We start from the raw sequence: 16012 nt of genomic DNA on the forward strand, positions 1-16012 counted from the left end.
TTGTGGGCAACATACAATTAACTGCTTTGATCTAGTGGGGGTTTCACTCTCCGTAGAACAGCTCAAAGGGTATGTCTCAGAATATTATCTATAGCCCTTGAGGAGGAACAAAAGGTCCTTGACTTTGTCTAAGGACTAAACTATTAATAATTATTTTGGTCTTACTTGGCTGTTTTGCTTTGTTTCTGCACTTTCTTACTTCTCTGATTAAGTTTATTCTTTGGAAATTGGGGAAAGTCTGGGTGGCTAAAGTTTTTCTACAAACAAGAGGCAGGTGGAGGGCATGGGGGTGGTGGGGGGTGGTCTGTTCCAGGAATGCACCATAGCGTCCTGCTCCGTTCCGCAAACATATAAACATCGGAAAGGAGACCTGAATGGCCTGTTCAGCAACTGTCCTGATAATCTTGGGCAAGTCTTAAAACCCTCAGAGGCTTATGTGTCTCATTATAAATAGCGGACCAATCATTTAATGGAAATAGCAGTGAAAGAAGCTATGGTGGTTTTTTTTAAACCAGCTGCCCCAAAACACCACTTAAAGATTCACACAAAGTTAGCCTGGAAAAAGATCTGGAAAATTATCCTGTCCTTTATTTTATTGATGAGGCGACTGTGACCCAAAAGAACCAAAGAATGACCCAAGGTCAGACAACCTATCAGGATACTGCAAACCAGAACAAGTCCTCCAGATACTGACAATACCACTAGACAATGCTGTTGCTACAGCTGAAGAAACACAATCAAAGTCACCACGTCATAACTCACATTGTCCATAGAAACACAGGCTGCCCTGGTGGCTCAGATGGTAAAGCGTGAAAGTGAAAGTCACTCAGTTGTGTCCAACTCTTTGCAACCCCATGCACCATATAGTCCGTGGACTTCTCCAGGTTAGAATACTGGAGTGGGTAGCTGTTCCCTTCTTCAGGGGATCTTTCCCACCCAGGGATCGAACCCAGGTCTCCCACATTGCAGGCATATTCTTTACCAGGAGGTAAAAAATCCGCCTGCAGTGCAGGAGATGTGGGTTTGATCCTTGGGTGGGAAAGATCCCCTGGAGAAGGAAATGGCAACGCACTCCAGTATTCTTGCCTGGAGAATCCCATGGGCAGAGGAGCCTGGCGGGCTACGGTCCATGGGGTGACAGAGTTGTACATGACCGAGCGACTTAACACTTTCATTTAATGGACATTCATTGGACGCTGCTGAACATGGGTCACTGGCCAGAAAACGAAAATCACCCAGTTCACAGGGAATTTGTGGGCATTCTCTGTACCTGAAACTGTCCTTAAAAAGAAAAAAGCTTTTTTTTTTGAAACTTATCTAATCTACCCTCAGGAGTTTCCAACAGTAACTCCACAACTGTGGAGACAGTTTACCAGGCCATCTGATGAGTGCTGACCACAGTGATGTTGACAAAGACTGTGAACTGCCGTTGTCTTTGTGAGACCACATATTGTACAATCTTGTTTATAGGAAGTGTCCAGGATAGACAAATCTATAGAGACATAAAATGCCAGGGTTTGCTTACAGCTGAGGGCAGGGGAAATGGAGGAACTGGAGGTGAGAGCTGATGGGGACAGGGTGGTTTTCTGAGAAAATGAAAGTGAAATGCGTCGCTGTTTCTGGAGGGCAAGCAAGAGAAAACACCAGAGGATCTGAAGCCGGAAATGAACGTGTTTTTCCAATATATGTACTATTATTTATAATGTATATATAGAAAAACCTAAAGGAAAAAATAAAATCACCCACAATACTGTCGCCAAGTCATAACTGTTCATTTTAATCTCTTAACTTTATTTGAAATTGTTTTATAAAATTGCAACCATAGGCCTCTTCTTCACTTGGTGTATTTGTTTTCATGAAATTGGGAAAGGATAATATTCGAAATCATGACCTCTAATGGTTATATATTATAACCTCTTTTGTGGATAGACCATAATTTATTTTACCTTTTCCTCACATTGTTTGTATTGTTTCCAGTTCTGATGTGAGAAATAACATTCTTTAATTTGCTGTTCCATAGCTGTGCGTTGAAGGCTTTCTATGTGTCAGGGGAGGGGTGGGAAGGTGAATTGGGGTCACACCTGTGATGGCAATATTTACCCATCTTCCTTTGCAGATGCAGTTCTCAGAAAATTTATAACTGCTGAAAATGTTAAGTGGAAAAGAAACAGCACAGGGAAGTGGAGGATAAACAGCATAGCCACATCTTCAAAGAAAAAGGCAACCCTCCTGATCATATTGAATTGCAGTTTTTGAACTGCATGGTTCAGCATGGCACAGCAGGTCCCAAAGACGCCTTCCCAGCACTTAATGAAATATTCTATATGGAAGAAAAATTTGAATAGAGAAGAACAAGTTAAAACCAGTATGCCTAAGCTAAACTGATTGGGAACGGTGAGCCAAAAAACTTAACTTGTTACTGTAATCCCTAATACAGAAACGACTCTGGCCATATATTGCGCTACAAAGCCGCCTTGAGGAAGGCACTTTGAAGAATGTTTTCAGTCATCACCAAAACCATATGATGATCCATACCTTTAAAGTGATACTTTCTATCTTTAAATTAGATCTCACGTTAAAGTATAATAAAGTTTACCTAGAGGCGGAGGAGCCTGGTGGGCTGCTGTCTATGGGGTCACACAGAGTCGGACACGACTGACGTGACTTAGCAGCAGCAGCAGAGGCCTTGTAGGTTTTTTTTTTTTTTTAAAAACTGTATTAAAGTTATACTTTCTAATCTTAAAAAATTTTAAGTGTTTGACACTGTACTCAGGTCTGTCTCATAATATGATTAACTGTGATCTTAAATATAATTTTTAAAAATCACTTTAAGGTCTAGAACAACAAATGCCGGGGCTAATCAAGCCAGTTAATGTATTTTACTCAACCTCTTCAAATCCTCATGTGGGCGTCCATGGAGGCCTCTGTCCTCTGCTCACCTTTAACTCTTCTCCAGCCCCACCCTGAAGTCAACAGGAAGGCCTGAGTGTAAGGTGCTTACCTTTCAGGTGAGAGCTATTTGGGTTCTTGTATACTCAATTTGGCTTCCTAGGAGGCTCAGAGGTAGAGAATCCACCTGCCAATGCAGGAGATGCAAGCTCAATCACTGAGGCAGGAAGATCCCCTGGAGAAGGAAATGTCAATCCACTCCAGTATTGTTGCCTACAAAATTCCATGGGCAGAGGAGCTTGGCAGGCTACAGTCTATGGGGTCCCAAAGAGTGGGACATGACTGAGCAGCTGAGAATGCCTGCATGCATAAAAACTGACCATCCCCATTGCCTGGGGCCTCTCTTGCCTTCTGAGATGGCCCACACCCAGAGTGTTTCTTCCCTGAATAAACTTTCTTTCACTTTACTATGGGTTGATTTTGAATTTTTTTCTGCGCAAAGCCAAGAACTCCCTTTTGGTGGCTGTCCCAGGGACTCAGACATGATTTGGGATGTGACCATCCTTTTTCTCACCCCACTCTCTGTCCTGTAACACTTTGTAATTACATTTGCACATAGATCAAAAAAACTTTATTTCCAATAGGGAATATATATGTATGGTTAATATAATATTTATGTCTCCCTCCAGGGCAGAAGACAGATAATGTTTGCTGTCCACAGAGTTAATATAACGCCTCCCTCCAGTGTCAAAGATTGGGCAAGTTGGCCAGTAAGTCTTTAAGATAAAGGATTCCTAAATCCAGTATTCCTAGAGTGAATGTTCCTATACCAGCCTCTATCCTAGAGTGAAGGAATCAACACTTAATAAGATAGACACAAGCTCAGGTGTCAGTTTACTGTGCGTCAGATCAGATCAGATCAGTCGCTCAGTCGTGTCTGACTCTTTGCGACACCATGAATCGCAGCACGCCAGGCCTCCCTGTCCATCAGCAACTCCCGGAGTTCACTGAGACTCACATCCATCGAGTCAGTGATGCCATCCAGCCATCTCATCCTCTGTCATCCCCTTCTCCTCCTGCCCCCAATCCCTCCCAGCATCAGAGTCTTTTCCAATGAGTCAACTCTTCGCATGAGGTGGCCAAAGTACTGGAGTTTCAGATTTAGCATCATTCCTTCCAAAGAAATCCCAGGGCTGATCTCCTTCAGAATGGACTGGTTGCATCTCCTTGCAGTCCAAGGGACTCTCAAGAGTCTTCTCCAACACCACAGTTCAAAAGTATCAATTCTTCAGTGCTCAGCCTTCTTCACAGTCCAACTCTCACATCCATACATGACCACAGGAAAAACCATAGCCTTGACTAGACGGACCTTTGTTGGCAAAGTAATGTCTCTGCTTTTGAATATACTGTCTAGGTTGTCATAACTTTCCTTCCAAGGAGTAAGCGTCTTTTAATTTCATGGCTGCAGTCACCATCTGCAGTCATTTTGGAGCCCAGAAAAATAAAGTCTGACATTGTTTCCACTGTTTCCCCATCTATTTCCCATGAAGTGATGGGACCGGATGCCATGATCTTCGTTTTCTGAATGTTGAGCTTTAAGCCAACTTTTTCACTCTCCACTTTCACTTTCATCAAGAGGCTTTTTAGTTCCTCTTCACTTTCTGCCATAAGGGTGGTGTCAGCTACATATCTGAGGTGATTGATATTTCTCCCAGCAATCTTGATTCCAGCTTGTGTTTCTTCCAGTCCAGCGTTGCTCATGATGTACTCTGCATATAAGTTAAATAAACAGGGTAACAATATACAGCCTTGACGTACTCCTTTTCCTATTTGGAACCAGTCTGTTGTTCCATGTCCAGTTCTAACTGTTGCTTCCTGACCTGCATACAAATTTCTCAAGAGGCAGATCAGGTGGTCTGGTATTCCCATCTCTTTCAGAATTTTCCACAGTTGATTGTGATCCACACAGTCAAGGCTTTGGCATAGTCAATAAAGCAGAAATAGATGTTTTTCTGGAACTCTCTTGCTTTTTCCATGATCCAGTGGATGTTGGCAATTTGATCTCTGGTTCCTCTGCCTTTTCTAAAACCAGCTTGAACATCTGGAAGTTCATGCTTCACATATTGCTGAAGCCTGGCTTGGAGAATTTTGAGCATTACTTTCCTAGCGTGTGAGATGAGTGCAATTGTGCGGTAGTTTGAGCATTCTCTGGCATTGCCTTTCTTTGGGATTGGAATGAAAACTGACCTTTTCCAGTCCTGTGGCCACTGCTGAGTTTTCCAAATTTGCTGGCATAGTGAGTGCAGCACTTTCACAGCATCATCTTTCAGGATTTGGAATAGCTCAACTGGAATTCCATCACCTCCACTAGCTTTGTTCGTAGTGATGCTCTCTAAGGCCCACTTGACTTCACATTCCAAGATGTCTGGCTCTAGGTCAGTGATCACACCATAGTGGTTTCTGGATAATGAAGATCTTTTTTGTACAGTTCTTCTGTGTATTCTTGCCACCTCTTCTTAATATCTTCTGCTTCTGTTAGGTCCATACCATTTCTGTCCTTTTTCAAGCCCATCTTTGCATGAAATGTTCCTTTGGTATCTCTAATTTTCTTGACGAGATCCCTAGTCTTTCCCATTCTGTTGTTTTCCTCTATTTCTTTGCATTGATCGTTGAAGAAGGCTTTCTTATCTCTTCTTGCTATTCTTTGGAACTCTGCATTCAGATGTTTATATCTTTCCATTTCTCCTTTGCTTTTCACTTCTCTTCTTTTCACAGCTATTTGTAAGGCCTCCCCAGACAGCCATTTTGCTTTTTTGCATTTCTTTTCCATGGGAATGGTTTTGATCCCTGTCTCCTGTACAATGTCACGAACCTCATTCCATAGCTCATCAGGCACTCTATCTATCAGATCTAGGCCATTAAATCTATTCCTCACTTCCACTGTATAACCATAAGGGATTTGATTTAGGTCATACCTGAATGGTCTAGTGGTTTTCCCTACTTTCTTCAATTTAAGTCTGAATTTGGCAATAAGGAGATCATGGTCTGAGCCACAGTCAGCTCCTGGTCTTGTTTTTGCTGACTGTATAGAGCTTCTCCATCTTTGGCTGCAAAGAATATAATCAATCTGATTTCGGTGTTGACCATCTGGTGATGTCCATGTATAGAGTCTTCTCTCGTGTTATTGGAAGAGGCTGTTTGTTATGACCAGTGCATTTTCTTGGCAAAACTCTATTAGTCTTTGCCCTGCTTCATTCTGTATTCCAAGGCCAAATTTGCCTGTTACTCCAGGTGTTTCTTGACTTCCTACTTTTGCATTCCAGTCCCCTATAATGAAAAGGACATCTTTTTTGGGTGTTAGTTCTAAAAGGTCTTGTAGGTCTTCATAGAACCATTCAATTTCAGCTTCTTCAGTGTTACTGGCTGGGGCATAGACTTGGATTACTGTGATATTGAATGGTTTGCTTTGGAAATGAACAGAGATCATTCTGTCATTTTTGAGATTGCATCCAAGTACTGCATTTCGGACTCTTTTGTTGACCATCATGGCCACTCCATTTCTTCTGAGGGATTCCTGCCCACAGTAGTTACCATGCGTAACTGGCACAAAAAAACAGGCATGTTGATGGAAAGCTATAAAGCGTGAAGGTTTAGTGTTCTAAGTGTTAAGAAGAGGCACCTTCCCAGACCTGGAGAGTCATAAGAACCTTCGTCAGATCAACTGGAACCTAAAGGATGATGATGTTAACCTTTTCTGACTTCAGTCAACTAAAGCTTGGACTGTGTCAACCTTTACCCAAATTTTATGCTGAGTTATCCCACCCAAACCCCTCCATAAATAGGCATGTACCCATAAAATGTTCCCCAACTTTGCTGTTGGGGAGACACTGCTTTGGGAAATATCTCCAGTGTTTTCCTTACTTGCTGCAAGCAATAAATCCTTCTCCCCATTTTTAGCCTGGTTGTGTTTTTGGACTTGACAGACACTAAGAGGCAAACCAATGTTGGGGGTAACAATATGATTGCTCGGAGACAGTCTCTGTGGGTCTCCTGCGTTTTGCATCTCTGTCTTATGTCAGTCTTGTTCTAGGCTACTGTGGCAAGGATATTTGTAGAGTAAACAACCTAGGAAGATAGTGTCTCCCTCCAGGGCAGAAGGCAAATATGTTTTCTGCCTCCAGAGTTAATATAACACCTCCCTCCAGGGTCAAAGATTGGGCAAGTCGGCCAGTAAGTCTTTAAGATAAAGTGAAAGTGAAGTCGCTCAGTCGTGTCCGACTCTTTGCGACCCCATGGACTGTGGCCTATCAGGCTCCTCCGTCCATGGGATTTTCCAGGCAAGAGTGCTGGAGTGGATTGCCATTTCCTTCTCCAGGGGATCTTCCTGACCCAGGAATCGAACCCGCGAATTGAATCTGGGTCTCCCGCATTGCGGGCAGAATCGAACCCAGGTCTCCCACATTGCGGGCAGACGCTTTACTGTCTGAGCCACCAGGGACTGGGCAAGTCTTTAAGATAAAGGATTCCTAAATCTGTTATTTCTCAGCTGTGGAGATGTTAGATGGGTAGGCATGCATTGTGTCAGAGAGCTTTAACCAAGGAAGTCAATGGGAGACCCAGAGCAGCAATCTCAGTCCTAGAGACAGCAAGCAAAAATTTGCAAACTACCTCTTCAGGCTTCAGCACAAAGCAAAGTTTATTAAAGCATAGATACACTCTCAGAGGGAGATCCGGCTGTTTCTGTAAAGTGAAACCAGCCCTCCCATACAGGCTTAAGTATGTTTATAAGGAGTTATTCTGCCAGGAGGCAGAATGCACTTATGGGTGAGTGACAGGTCATGGGTGAGTGACAGGGAGAGGAGGTGGGGTGCCATCATGGGTGATGATTGCTGTTTGATTGACTGTCCCAAGTTCTGTAACAAGTTCATTATTGCATATGCCCCTACTCTTGGTTCACTAAGAGAAACCGACCTAAGGGAGGGCAAAACCACATGTAGATTTTATTATGATGTTGGTATAATGAGTTTGTGTTTACTAGAGTTTATATGGGACTTCCCTTGTGGCTCACCTGGTAAAGAATCTGCCTGCAATGCGGGCGACCTGGGCTCGATCCAGAGTGTATATGGGGCTATGCAGGTAGCACAATGCTAAAGAATCTGCTTGCCAATGCAGGAGATGCAAGAGGCACAAGTTCGATTCCTGGATCGGAAAGATTCCCCTGGAGTAGGAAATGGCAACCCACTCCAGTATGCTTGCCTGGAGAATCCTATGGACAGAGGTGCCTGGCAGGCTGCAGTTCATGGGGTCACAAAGAGTTAGACATGACTGAGAACACACACACACACACACACACACACACACAGCATGTGCAGCCCAGGGATGTTCTCTCCTGTTTCTGTGCTCCGTCTTTATCAAGATAAATTGCCCACCAGCTGATCACAGTTTCCGTTGTCCTGGGTGAGGACAGGAGAGGGTCTCCAAGGTGGGGACTAGCTGGACTGCTTCCTTCCCTTCTTTAGCCACCATCACCTCTTTGCTGCTACTGTCTGGGGAGGGTCCCCAGATTGTTGGGGCTTAGCTTGATTATTCCCCTCTTGCTTTTCTTTTTTGCCTCTGTCACATCCTTGTTGTTAATGTCTAACTACCTAACAAAACCACCCCACTGTGCATATCTGGGCAGAGCGTAGCTTCTCTGCAGGCCCCTGTGGGCCTTGGAGAAGCAAGGGAAACCAATGCAAATGAGAAGCTCATGCTGCCTGTCCTGCTGAAAGTGGTCATGACCTCTGATGCGGAGGCAGGCTAACTTGTTAGTGTGCAAGCTGAGTAAAATCTCCCACCCTCCACAGTTCTTAATCGTGATTTTTGAGCTGAATGTTGAGGACTGGGCAGGTTCTGTCCTGAATGGTAGTGGGAAGGCCATGCATGCAAAAGGAGCAGCTCCTACAAAGGCCGAGACAGGTTTGAGGGCCTTTGTGCAAGATTTGATTCTGTCTGTATTTAGAAGTATTATGCTGGCTAAGACTTAGGAGGATAGAGGTGAACAAGTCTGAAAATGCGGAAGACTGGCAAGACAACCTGATAAGAAGCTAGGTCAACATCACCATCCCTTATGTTCTGGTTGATCTGCTTCGGTGGTTGAGTGCTTCAGGCTGATCTTTACCATTGAAAGAGAACTGGCAGGCCCTACCCAACTCACATACTGTCTCTGATAGTGTTACTTCTCCTGCCTAATAACAATCTGTACTTCTGTTCCCTGTTGTTGTGTGTTTGCTCAGTCGTGTCCGACTCTTTGTGACCCCTGGACTGTAGCCTGCCAGGCTCCTCTGTCCATGGGATTCTCCAGGCAAGAATACTGGAGTGGGCTGCTATTTCCTACTCCAGGGGTTCTTTTAAACCCAGGGGTCAAACTAGAGTCTTTTCTGTCTTCTGCATTCGCGGGTGGATTCTTTACCACTTTGCCGCCTGGAAAGCCGCACTTTTGTTCCCTGGAGAGCATTAGTTACTGAGACCTGCTCAAGGGCAAGCATTTTGGCCAGGCTTAGATCCCAAAATGGCTTAGGCCAAAAATGGCTTCTATCAAGAAAGCCACACCTGTTTCTCTTTCTCTGGGGACACACCACCTTATCTGCTTACGTCACCACCTTTTAGGATGATACTCACCTTTAAATTCCATCCTCAGATCTCAGAGTCACCTCATCAGAATCCAGGCCCAAAGAGACTTGATCTATTTTTTTCTTTTTAAAGAAGGTGAAAATTTGGATTTTTATGTTAAAACTTTTTAAAATTGTGAAAACCAGATTCAGACTCCGGGTCACCAGTTTATAGCCTCTGATTTCACTAGTACATACAAGAAGGAATTTGCTTACCCGTGGTCTTGGGATGCTTGTGTGGACAGCCATACCTTGCCTTGGGGCTTCCCAGCTTATGCTAGTGGTAAAGAATCTGGCTGCCAATGCGGGAGACATAAGAGGCATGGATTCCATCCCTGAGTCGGGAAGATCCCCTGGAGGAGGGCATGGCAACCCATTCCAGTATTCTTGCCTGGAGAATCTCAGGGACAGAGGAATTTGATGGGCTACAGTCCACAGGGTCACAGAGAGTCAGACATAGCTGAAGTGTGACTTAACACACGTGCACACCTTGCCATACAAACAGTAAGATACCTGAAGGCTTGTGTTTGCCCCATAGAGCGGATGATTTACTTGTTATCCCCACCCTGTTCTCTTACGTTTGAGCTGAATAAACATGGTTTTAGAAATAATAAAGTGAAACTGCTTTCTTCTCTTCCTTTCCTATTGTATGACGCATTGTGAATAAGCCATGGTCAGGAAAATCAAGTTTTGTTGTTTATCACAGATACACAAAGTGGGCTTTGCCCATGGGCTTGCATCACCGGGTAAATTAGAGAAGTTTGCCTGTTGGCACTGAGAATATCTCAGCATTCTGGGCCCATCTCCTCTATCTCACCTGCCTTCAATCCCACCACTGCCTGCTAGGCTGTTCTAGGATCTTCTCTCACCGTGAAAGCCAGTCATTAGGACAGGCACTTAGCCTAAAGGGAATTTTTCAGGCTAAATTTAATATTTGAAAAGTAATCAAAAGATACAGAAAATGGTCTGTCACAGGCTGCTGTTACATCATCATAACACTTCTTTTCTTCTCTCTCTCTCTCTCTCTCTCTTTTGGCCACACTGAGAGGCATGTGTGATCTTATTTCTCTGACCAGGGGTCAGATCTGTGCCCCACGTGCAACAGAAGCATGGAGTCCTAGCCACTGATTCACCAGGGAATTCCACCCTGAATTATTTTCTACACATTTTCTAATTATTTTCTAAGATGAGGCAAAGTAGTACAGTAGTATAATTCAGACAAATCTCGATCTTTCTAGAATCAACACACTAATTCACACTGTATTTTGCTTTGTATTTTACAAACTTTATTAAATAATGAGCATTACTAACTTTCATTATCTTATATACAGTATTTAATCTGTTTTCCAAGATGCATGGGGTTTTTTTTTTTTTTTGCACAAAGAACAGAGTAGGTGAAAAGTGAACTTACAAAAACAATTAAATCTTCAGTACAGAGACCTAATAAGAACTTGACATACACTTAAGTACATATAACTCTTTCCCTGCAATTATATACATCCCTACCCCACCTCCCGAAGAAACTTTTTTTTTTTGAAACTATTTTAAACAAGAGCACTCAATGGATAACTTTGAGGGAAAATATGAACCTGATGATATATGTACACACAGATCTCAAAATCTGCATCCTGGCTGACGGAAGGGGTGTACAGAACTACAGATTTGTCCTAGAACCTAAAGACAACCATACAGACATTTTATACAGTAAGACAGCAGCCTTCGTGCAGCAGGGTGTATTCCTATAAGTAATATCAAAGTCGTGCAACAGACTGGTGTGGAGAATTAATAATTTCTGAGAGTAAGACACCAGAGTATATGGATAATACAGAATTTGGGTCTTACAAACTAAAAAGCAGAACTGGGAAACTGTGTTCCTGGGACAAGAAAGTCAGGTAACTTTGTTTTGTAAACACATTTACACATATCTCTAGCAAGTCTGAGAATCCACACTGTTACAATGCTTCTCTTTTCTGATACTGCTTCATCTTGAAAACTCATGTTATGTTTAAAGAAAGGCCATGAAAGAAGAAATGGTTCCAGAAAACTGTTCGTCAATATGAACTTTGTTTTATAAGCTACAAGAAGAAAGTACAGTATGGAAAAAGAAGATATGGGTTATTTTTTTGTTACTTAGAAAAGGAATGCTTTAGGTACCTGTGTATAAGGATGGTCACATTTTATGTTCTTAAGTACAAGAGGCATAGCACTTAAAGAGAAAAAGGAATTATGCTAAGATGACTCAAAGTACTGATTCAAATCAACATCATTGCTTATCTTTAAATGAAAAGCCCAGATCCCATTTCCCTATACGCTATATGCTATATGCTAAAAGATTAGCATATCTTTTAAGATGAAAACAGAGGGTGGGGAAGGGACCATAGAATGTAGCTAAAATGAGAATGCAAAGGCCACTGTTTGAGAAAATATTCTTTTTTCATTGACTGGAGTCTTCAATAAAATATTTTTAGAAAGCAGCAATAAATCCACTACCATTTTTCTCTTCAGCTTCTTTAATTTTGTGTTTCACTCACAAGGTCTTGCTTTTGTTTTTCTGTTCCCTTCCGTAAAGAGTTATATCAGTCATAATATCACAATGAACTGCTATTTAAAGGCCACAATTACAACATGAAAGTAAGATATGACTAGTCAGAACTTAGTGACCAAAGATTCTGCTCTTCTGTATGCCCCCAAACAATGAAAAAAGACTGCCATATTACGTCTGGATTAGAAAATAAATTTCACGGCCATCAATAGAATCCTCAAGGCTGGGTTCAGGTTATCGGGATGAGCACAAGACTCATGAAAGGACATCTGCACAGCTGCTCTGGGAAGGCTAGGTGTAAAGGACACTGTTTTAGCTTATGGTTTACTTTGTGTTGATTAAAAATAGGCATAAAAAGTAGGGGAGGTTTCTATCTGCTCCCTACCCCCAACTGTCACATGATGAGATAATGAAGTGGTACCCAGGTGTCAACCCATCTTTTCTAGTAAGTCAATTTGTATTTTCTTGCACTTGGTTTTAAACCATTAAGGGAATCATTCATTTAACCCCATGGAACATAAAATACACCATGAGCAGCACATTCTTCAGGCTTTGTTCAGGAATACAGATAAGAATTTTTGCTTATAGAAGATTGGTCATATTACATTCTAATTTCCAATAATTACACACTTTCTGCACTATAATGACCTGATGTAAGGAAGTCAGCACAGAAACCCTAAAATGGGTATCTAGACAATATTCTGATTAGAGATCCCTCATTTGAGGTTTTCTAGGGTCTTGTCATGAATTTAACAGAAATGTCACAGGTAAGCATGATCCTTTAAACAGCTTTAGTTTCCTTTCTTTTTCCTTCCTTGTCGCCTCTGAGTCCTAGGATAAAACTAACTAGTGGCTTCCAGGTAATAGGAGAGGATTATTGTATTTCTTAAAGTCTTAGTACTAATTGTCAGGAGAGGGGAAAAAAAATACCATGGCCATCATGTTAAAAAAAAGTCTAAAAATTTTCAAGGAAGATTGACTTACATGAAACATGAAGACCATCAGCATCAGAAAACAGTATTACGTGCTGACGCTGGCTACAGTACAATCCTGGCTGATCGCCAGACGTTTCAAAAAATTGTGCTATTAAAGAAAGTATATTTTACATCTCTGGTTATTACAAAGTTGTTTTAATCTGGTGCATACAAAACACCTCTCAGAATCTGTAACTCACAAGCATAGTAAGAAGTTAATTGAGACAGCTACTCTTAAGAACCTTTAGGCAAAGCTGCTTGAACTAAGACACTGGAATTTTTCCCTTAGAGACTGGACAATATTTTGCTGATTGGGAGATGGCCCCTTCCAGAGATAGTCATTCAGTTGGTTGGGATCATTGTATGGCGTCAGATACGGCGAAATCCCAAGTTTGCCACTTACTGGCTTTTTTGGAGTGCACGGACTATTCAAAGAGTAAGAAGTCGTGTGGCTGCAGACGTTATCCGCAAAGTCAGCGTCTGTAATCTTTGGGTCAGATTTCCTCCTCCGACTGTGAGACAGTTCTAACTCAGACTCATCTTCTTCTGACTTGATCTCCACATAGTCATCTTCGTCTCCTTCAGTCTCTTTGAAATTGGAAAAATAGTTCTGGGTAGCTATTTGAGCACTTAAAGGTAAATTTCTATTCACTACCAGAACTTTCTGCGAGTCCTGGAGTGTGAGATCTGAGCGTTTTTCAAGGCCCTGTTGACCTGAGTCAGCAATGCTTGGGAGCAAGTCCTGGTGACTCTCCCACCTTGAACTTCTGTGTAGAGAGACAGGCTGCTTCTTTGCCACTTCACTAGGGTAGTTGATGGAGTCTGCAGACTTGTTTATCAGGATGGAGGAAGATGATTGGGACCTGTTATAGGGCTGAGATTTAGCACTGATTCCTTTCCGACCCAGAGAGTTGTAAAGATGGCCCTGGCAGGAGTTCTCTTTGTTTGGCTGGCTGACCACCACGCTGTGTCTCTGCATGGAGCCCAGTAGAGGGTCGGAGGTTTGAAGAGAAGGCACGGAGCAAGCTGCAGACAGTTGTTTTGGGGTACTTCTTGTATTGATCTCGAAGATGGGATATTTTGACTTTAAGTCTTGCTCTGGCCAGGGACAGAAGTCAGCTAACTCTCCGTTACTATAGGTTGAATGCAAAAGCCAGTTCTCGCTACCTTGCTGGGCGTGGGAAGGTGATGCAGAGCTGAGGTTGGAGGGGTCTTGAGGGCTGGCCCAGCCATCCTTCTGAGTCTTAAAGGGGGTCTCTCTGAATACAATCTGGTCATACAGTTGGGAATACTCAGCAATCCTGGCACCTGGAAGGAAAGTATTAAAACAATAAATATACACAGAATCATTTCTGCATGTGAAGATTAAAAAACTAAGAACATTCTAATAACATATTTAAAATATTTAAACAGTAGACAGGACTTTAAAGTTTGAGGATGAGAAATTAAATGCTAAGCAACACAAAGTAATTAATTAAACTAACAGTCTAATTAAAAAAAAGCCACCTAAAACTTCATTTAATTTGACCTAATTCTGGGTTATTTTATTTCAACAGCAGGTCTGCAAGGGTTCCCTGTTCGTAATGAAAATTTCTAGTGTTTTTTACGAGCATGGAATAGTGTCAGTGCTAAACACAGGCATCATAAAAACAAGAAAGTCAGCATTTAAACCCTGGTCAACAAAAAATAACTCAAGTAGTCATTAAAAGAAGCACACCCACTGTGCAATGGCTACTAACCCTGCCTCACCAGGCTTGGCTGCTCTCAGACTACTACTACCGGAAGAGTCTGCTTCTAGTGGCTGTTTCTGTACTTTCTGTTTCCAGGCAGCCCCCCACTGCCACTGTCTGGGGATGATGACAGGAGGTCCTTACTTCCAGGACTTCAAGACCACACGTCCCGACTGACCCACATCTCCTTTCCCATCACCGAGAAGCAGGCCACTGAAGTTTTCCAAGACAAGTCTTCCAAGTCTTAATGTCTTGGCTTTCAAGACATTAAGAATGAATCATCCTGTACATATAATCCATAATATAATGCTCTCTAGTACTGGTTACAGGACAGGATTTTACCACCATTTCCATGAAAGCTATTGCCATTTCAGATTAAGCTATGAGGCCACTATCCTCTCTGCTCCACTTCTGAGTGCAGACGTTTCCATTTATCAATTTTTGCTTTTTGGCTCTGCCAGGTGGCATGTGGGATCTTAGTTCCCTAGCCTGGAGACCAAACCCCTGTTCCCTGAAGTAGAAGCAGAGAGTCTTAACCATCAGGGAAGTCTGAGAGTACAGACACTTCTAAAGACATTAACAGAACCAAGATATGGATAGAGAATTCTGTTGGGTCAGGAATGATCTAGAAGAGAGAGCCCAGACACATCAATTTCAAACGTTGTCTCCCCCCGCCTCCCGGTCCAGGTACCCATACGACCACTGTAGCATCCAAGAATTCCATGAATCCTATAAATCGCTCAGAACACATCTAGAAAGTCCCCATGAAAGGAAGCTATCTATCCTGTATATAAGGACCAGGAAGAGACAGCATATCTCCTACTTGAAGCCATTTCTAGTAAATCATTCCTTGAAGTTAAACTAAACATTTAGTTGAGCTCCTGCCATTTCTTTCAAGTTTGTCTTCTGTGAGGACAGACAACATGGTGCTGAAACTTCCTCAAAATTACTTGCCCCTTAGTCCCTGGAATCAGGATAAATAGTGTTTATCTTCTCATTTTAGGCCCTGCATTTATTCAGATCCTTTAGACTTTTGAGTCCAAATTCCTTTGAAGGACAGAGATTATTAGCTTAGAATATCTAGCAACAAAAACTTGAACTCCTTAAAGGGCATAGTAAAGACTCTTGATACCAACTAAGATTTGGTAACCCCTTAAGACTGGAAAAGGTCAGTTTTCATTCCAATCCCAAAGAAAGGCAATGCCAAAGAATGCTCAGGCTACCGCA

General features: G+C 42.4%; 1 protein-coding gene across 7 annotated transcripts in view; it reads right to left on the minus strand.

Annotated features, from left to right (window-relative positions):
- Window positions 1-10802: 10802 nt before the first annotated feature.
- Window positions 10803-16012, minus strand: part of PLEKHG1 (pleckstrin homology and RhoGEF domain containing G1) — a 251673-nt gene continuing 246463 nt past the window's right edge. For all 7 annotated transcript variants that reach the window (XM_044924102.2, XM_044924103.2, XM_044924099.2 and 4 more), the window contains one exon: window positions 10803-14363. In XM_044924102.2, the coding sequence (XP_044780037.1) occupies window positions 13300-14363 (1064 nt within the window). In that variant the 3' untranslated portion in view covers window positions 10803-13299. The remainder of the gene's footprint in view (window positions 14364-16012) is intronic.

This window comes from Bubalus bubalis, chromosome 10, assembly GCF_019923935.1.
Source record: "Bubalus bubalis isolate 160015118507 breed Murrah chromosome 10, NDDB_SH_1, whole genome shotgun sequence".
NCBI lineage: Eukaryota > Metazoa > Chordata > Mammalia > Artiodactyla > Bovidae > Bubalus > Bubalus bubalis.